Raw genomic sequence first — 6,673 nt, 5'->3', positions numbered from 1 at the left:
GTCACTCAGTATGGGACTCTACGTCTAGCTTTTCTTCAATGTAGTCGGCATCCAGTCCAGCTCTCTGTGGTAACTTTGTATGTTTGTGTTCTGCATCCGCCCTTGCTCTCTGGTTACTTTGTATTTTTGTATGTAAAGACGTTTAATATTCCACTTCCGTGTCCTCTCTGCTTTTGTGTCCAAATTCTGTTCCTCACATAACAAAATAACTTCTATTAGGACACAGAGTGAGGGAGGAGCAAAGAGAGGACTTGTTCTACACATTGGGCACTGCATTATGTATAAAAGTCCTAAAATTATGTTAAAGTTCAACTGTTATTTTTAGTTCTCGCCGTAAGGCTGGTTTAATTCAGAACAAATTCATAATGTTAATGTTTATATAGTGGTGTTGCTTTATATAAAAAAAAAAAAAAATTGTCTTTTGACAGAAATGAATAGGATTACAATGTTTGTTTTATAGATTCAATACATTCCTCTTTCACAGTGACCCAACATTTAAATAACCTATACCATATTTAATTATTTATTTAAATACTTTCCCCAAAAAAAGTTATGCACTTCATTCGTAAATGTATGAATAAAGTTGCTTTAAAATGTACAAAACTGTGAAATTTGAAATGTTCTGGGCGATGATATTAGCATCCCTAAACCTCTGATCCTAGTACAGCCCCCGATGTTTGGTATGTGGTGTTAAAGTGGGTGTTAATAACATTGACATGTTAAATTGCTTGATAGTTGTTGAGAATTACAAGTGAATCTACAGTTTCTCCTTTCAAGCTTTAGGTCAAATCCTAAAAGGCAGTACTGTGCATGTGAATAATAGCAATCAACATGTGCCTCCAATTAAACACATTACAGTATTCCAAACTATTGTACAACCAACCTCTAATCTGCATTTGTGTCTTTATCCACAGAAAGTGCTGGAGATCTGAACGTAGAAGTACCTTCCCTGATGGAAGAGAGAGAGGAGAAGGAGAATGGCATCATGGGAGAAGAGCAAGTTGCAGAGGACAATGGCGAAGCAATACTAGCAAGCACTGTAACTGAGAATTCCGGCAAAGAACCAAAAGCAAACGGTGTGGAAGTCCATGCAGAGGTGGAGGAGAAGGAAAATGAGAAAGGAATGGAGGAAGGCGAGATGAAGAAAGAGGTGGAGTCAGAGGTGAAGGTGGAAGTGTGCCAATCTGGGCCAGACATGCAGATGAGTTTCATCCATGGCAGTGACCTGTTTGGCTATGTGGGCATTGAGGCAGTGCTGGACCAGATGAGGCACAAGACCATGAAAGCTGGCTTTGAGTTCAACATCATGGTGGTTGGTAAGTGTCAAATCTTTGTAAAATGTTTGAATGGTTGCATGTTATGCAATTTGGCATTTACGGATTATTGCAGCTGTTAAATTTATTCAAACCTATTCAAAACTTTCTTTGCAGAAAAATAAAAATTTTGTGATTATCTGTAACGTGGGACAAAAGTCTGATTTTTTTTGGGTGTGTGTGCAAAATACTGTCTGCAGGCTACACTATGTAGTGTACTTTGGGAGAAAGTTAACTAGTTAAAGGGGTTAAAATCTCCCTCTGCAACAAACATGTCATGTGGATGTGCAGTCTCGTGTTTATATGTGATGTCATGCAGTAGAGCGAACCAGTCAGCCTGTGTGGGTTGTAACCAGCCAGCATTAACACAACACGGAACTCCTTAACTCATTCACTCGCAGCCATTTTCACTGAAGCAACCCACTTCGCTCCCGGCTGTTTTACTGGATTTTGACAGATTTTACAAGGCTCACAGAATATTGTGTTCTATTGCTATAAACATAACATGGAACCTACCAAAAGAAAGATTAGAGTCTCTTCTTTCATCAGGAAAAAAAGTATATTTGTATCTGTTTCTGTTTTGCAGCAATTAGCATTAGAATAAAGCTAAGTTTAATCAATATTCACATTCCTGGTGAAAACTGACAAAAAGAGCTTGTTGCAAAATGTTCCTGGCTGACCTCTTATACTCTGTTAAATAACTACCATTCTTTTATGCCACCTCTTCATGTCAAAAGTCTTCTGTATGCTCTCGCATTAAAAAACAACAATAATAAAATAAAATAAAAATGTGTAAATCCATTTTTGGGAGTGAAGGACAAATGTATTTAAAAAAAAAATGTTTTGAATTAGTTAATTAATAGATTTTAAAAAATGTCTGAACTTTACCATTAGCACTTCAATGTCCATTGAACAGTATTCTTACTTGAGTGTCTTGTTTATGTGCACATATTGCACATACCAGAAACCACCACATGGTGGGAGGACCTAAATGAAAGTCATTCCATTTCATATTTAAATGCCTCCTTGAGGTTTCTGCGTTGGGTATTTCAACTTGGAAGTGCTAGTGCTTTCAAGAGTCATGACTGACTGTTCTTCCCTTCAACAAGTCTAAATCACATAAGGTACATCTCATTTCATTTTTATTTTTTTTGCAACCTCGGTTCACATGTTAGCTCCCTTTCAGGCGTCGAGGATATCAGATTTATATCAGACATATCCACTTTTTACGTTTTATGGTTCAAGTGGAATTAGGTTAACCTCAACGATAAATGTTGCTCTGTGGATAAATTGGAGGGACTTTAATTTCAAACATAAACAGAAATATATACTTATTTTACTGTATACTGTACCAATTGTGACGTTATTAACAATAACACAAACTAATTGTGTACCGGTATATGTATGAATTAATAATGATGTAATGTAATGTATTAAAATAATTAAGTGTGTAGAAAAAGGGTGTAGAACCATAAAAGGGCACATATATATTTCTTGATATTGCTAAAGGCATTTGAGAACATGAGAACACTACATACTTTCATTGAGTATGTAACGACAAACAAGTGTAATTAAAAGTCATTTCATAATTAAGTAATGCCCGAATACAACAGAGACTGGACAAAATGTGTACATTTAAAGGGATACTTGACTTGAGCCATTTTCAACAGTAAGATGATCATATTTTGTCTATAAAAATTGTGATAACTTCATTATTTTTAATGAACAATTAATATATTTTAAAACTAATTTTGCCATTTGCTGTCAACTGAAGATGACATCCCCTGTGCTGAGGAAGTAGGTAATGACCAGTCATTGCTCAGTTTGCTGACCAAACCCAGAAAACAAGTGAGTCGTAATTGGTCTTTACCTACTTTCTCAGTACAGGTAATGTCATCTTCAGTTTGATAGCAAGCGAAAAAATGTGCATTAAAGGTATTAGTTGAAAATGAAAAATAATAAAGTTATGGCATTCATTCTGGACAAAATATTAACTTTTTACTGCTAGAAATAGCTCAGTGAGTCAAGAATCCCTTGAAAGGTGCATTGCGGAGTTTATAATGTCAATGGTAAAGATTTTTCAACATCATGCATGCTCCATCAGTGCCCAGATGAGTACAAAGAGCCCTTTAACTGCGACTGCGCCAATCAGCTTGTATCTTCCCTTTACTAGCTTCCCTTCAGGGCGAACACTCCACAGTTTCTTGGGGGTGAGGAGGGGTGGAGTAGTGGAGGAGGATGTCTTACTTGTCCCAATGGACATGTAGTGTTGTGCTAGCGTTGGGCTAGGTCGCGTATGACAAAACTGGGACGAAAACTGAAAAAAAAAAAAAACAAGAGCACAGCCCAAACTCCAGCTCAGATGCCAGAAAAAATTGAAAAAAACGAAGTTAATTGACGCGTACGTACTTGCACGCGCACCATTCACGAGCTTGACAAAGAGGCTGCAGTTACGCTTTAGGCCAGAGGTGGCAGTCGTGAGTTGAAGCGTGACAAACTCTGCAATGCATCTTTAGACTAAAATAATAAAGACCTTTAAAAAGCAAAGGATAAATTGTTACCTTTGTGAAGTCCTACTCTGCTTACAATCCAGCTGGCCTGCAGCCATTTTGATACGTTGTTGTCATGGACATCAGTTTCTCTTCAATTATAGATTTAAGACAGTAAAGGTGTTTGATAATAACGTAGTTCAGCGTAAGAATAACTACTGGGCAGTCAAAAGCAACAATGGACGAGCAGCTGGGAAAGCTACAATTAAGAGACACAAGATGCACCCATACATTGCTATTAATAATAATAAATAAATATTGAAATAGCAATGAGAAAGCCTTACAAATTTTGAATTTGTGATGTGTTGCATACTTGCCTTGAATATGTTTGATTAAAACATAGGTGGCAGGCAAAAGTCTTGAAGTTAAGTATAAATAAAAGACGCTTGCACCTGTAACCTGATTTGTTTCTGCAGGTCAGAGTGGTTTGGGGAAATCTACCATGGTCAACACTCTCTTCAAGTCTAAAGTCAGCAGAAAGTCCTGCACACCAAACTATGAGGAGAAAATCTCTCGAACAGTCAAGCTGCAGTCAGTGAGCCACAGTGAGTCCACACACTCACACAGTCATACAAACACATACTACATGTATTACTACATTCAAGAAATCTTTTTTTCCACCAAACACTATGGCTGTGTATTTGCAGTCTGTGTTGGACATCACTTATAAACATCATCTCCATCACGTGGCTTTTAAGCCAGATGTCACATTTGCAGTACACACACTGAAATATAGAGAACAGGAGCGGACTTGTCAAGAAAGGTTCGGACGTGCAGAATGTAACCATAACAGCAGGCTGTTGAGGTCAACGACGCAGTGAAAAGCCTAGATATGGTCATGGAACTGAGTACAAGGAGTCTTCACATGACACCCTCATTTTTGTTTTGTACTCTTAACAGCATTAGTGAGGGATGGAAGAATCTGTCTGTCACATAGTTGTAACAAAGCCCCCACTTATTTTTCGGTTGCTGAAAATCCTCAGTGCAGATTTATGAAACAAGGCCGAGGAAGTGAAGCTTACCACTACGACTGAACTTTAAAATTGAAAGCATCAGATCCTTTCACCTTGTAAATACAGTACAAGCGATGATTAGACTAGTGCACATATGCCTCACATTCATGAGGTTCTGGATTCAGTTACGCTTTGGGCCAGAGGTGGCAGTAAAAATGTGACAAACTGCACAGAGATCTTTAAACATCCATTTTTTACCCAATGCCATTTAACATTATTTAGACAATAAATCATTCCAGATGCATTCAAATACTAGCATTCAGCTATCCAGAATTCCCACGCAATTTCTCCAGAAATTGCACTTTCTCTGGTTTGTAATTGTTTGTCATTATGTGCCCTGTGATTTGCTGGCAACCAGACCAGGGGGTGCCCCACCTTTCATCCAAAGGCAGCCAGGATAGGCTCAACCATAAAGAAAATGACGTTTCTGCAAATTGGTTTTAAATAAATCAGATTTAAGATTATTGATTGGCTCACAACTTTTAACTGTATCTTCAATCTTTCAGGTATTATCCCGAAGCAATCCCATTGACTTGCAAATGATATCTACCAAGATTGCTCATTTTTATTCACTATTGTTTATTAATAATGTAAATCTTAAGTCCTTGTACTTTACTCAAGTGAATGCCAAATGTTGTATCAGTAAGACAAAACCAGTGCTGACAGTTTTGTAGGAAATGTGTTTGAAAAGAATGCATGGTTTGTTATTGTTCCTTGCATTCCCACTTTTAATGAGGTTCTATACAGCTCGAGGGACAAAATGAGAGACATTTACAGACTCAACACCTCGAGCGAGCTGCTTTTGACTGTGCAAATCTTGAATGGTGGAAACTTCCCTTAAGCTTCATCTAGAATTACGTATCAGCAGATAGTGAATATAACCAATCCCAAAAGTCAGTGCAGGAGGCCAGCACCTATAAATCCAGAAGATTTTTTTGGGAAGTGAAACAGCAGTTGTGCAATAGTGTCCCTCCAGCAACTGTAAAGTCCATTAAAAGCACAGTTTATTTAAGAGTGTATGTAGATGGATGGGAAATGACAAATCATTAGATCGCATCATGCCAATTCTTTGAATCTGTTTATATCGTTTGCTCCTGCTTCTTGGCTGCTTGGTTGTCTCTGTAATGGCAGTCAATCTCAGACAAACACTTTTTGTTGCCGCTGTTATGTGTTTGGACCTCTGAAGCCACTTTCGGTACTGTGCAAGCTGGTCTAGACAGTGCATGTGGTGCTTTATTGCAGGTTAGTGAAAATCGTAGTGATTCAGGTACCAGATGTTTGCTCCCCTGCTTCCGCTGAAAGGAGATTCCTCAGTGCTTACTCAACATTGCCAATGGATTTAAATGATAGCCTTTGCTCCTCTGTTCAGCATCAGTCCAACAAGGATATGTGGCCATGCATGTGAGGTGCTTCTTTACAGTTACAATGCTGTACATACAAAGGCTTCCGTTTTACCTAGCGAGGGCTGATTAAATCCAACAACTCATGTTTGGTTTTGAACTTGTTCATGCATTCTACTGTAATAACCCCTATTGTCATTCCTGTCTAGTGATTGAAGAGAAGGGGGTGAAGATGAAACTGACAGTGATAGACACTCCAGGTTTTGGAGACCAGATCAACAATGAGAACTGGTAAGGGGCACAATGAGGCTATTTGAAAAGCGCGCGCACACACACATGCTGTACATATGTACAATGTAGAGTGTACATAGAAGTAATAGTTGGTTCAATTTGCTACAATACAGAATTTTGTCATCTTTTTCTCAAATCATGTTGAATTACGGGCTTTTGTTAAAGCA

The 6,673-nt window shown here is 38.1% G+C and overlaps 1 protein-coding gene across 6 annotated transcripts in view; it reads left to right on the top strand.

Annotated features, from left to right (window-relative positions):
* Positions 1–6,673, top strand: part of septin12 (septin 12) — a 72,659-nt gene that overhangs the window by 58,325 nt on the left and 7,661 nt on the right. For 4 of the 6 annotated variants that reach the window (XM_086070036.1, XM_086070059.1, XM_086070041.1 and 1 more), the window contains 3 exons: positions 915–1,316; positions 4,279–4,407; positions 6,425–6,506. In XM_086070036.1, the coding sequence (XP_085926162.1) occupies positions 915–1,316; positions 4,279–4,407; positions 6,425–6,506 (613 nt within the window). Of the gene's footprint in view, positions 78–914; positions 1,317–4,278; positions 4,408–6,424; positions 6,507–6,673 lie in introns of all 6 variants that reach the window. The other 2 variants (XM_086070049.1, XM_086070064.1) reach the window with 2 other exon arrangements.

This window comes from Leptonotus elevatus, chromosome 1, assembly GCF_054856555.1.
Source record: "Leptonotus elevatus isolate MCC_2025b chromosome 1, RoL_Lele_1.0, whole genome shotgun sequence".
Taxonomy (NCBI): Eukaryota; Metazoa; Chordata; class Actinopteri; order Syngnathiformes; family Syngnathidae; genus Leptonotus; species Leptonotus elevatus.
This window is presented reverse-complemented; position numbering and strand designations above follow the sequence as displayed.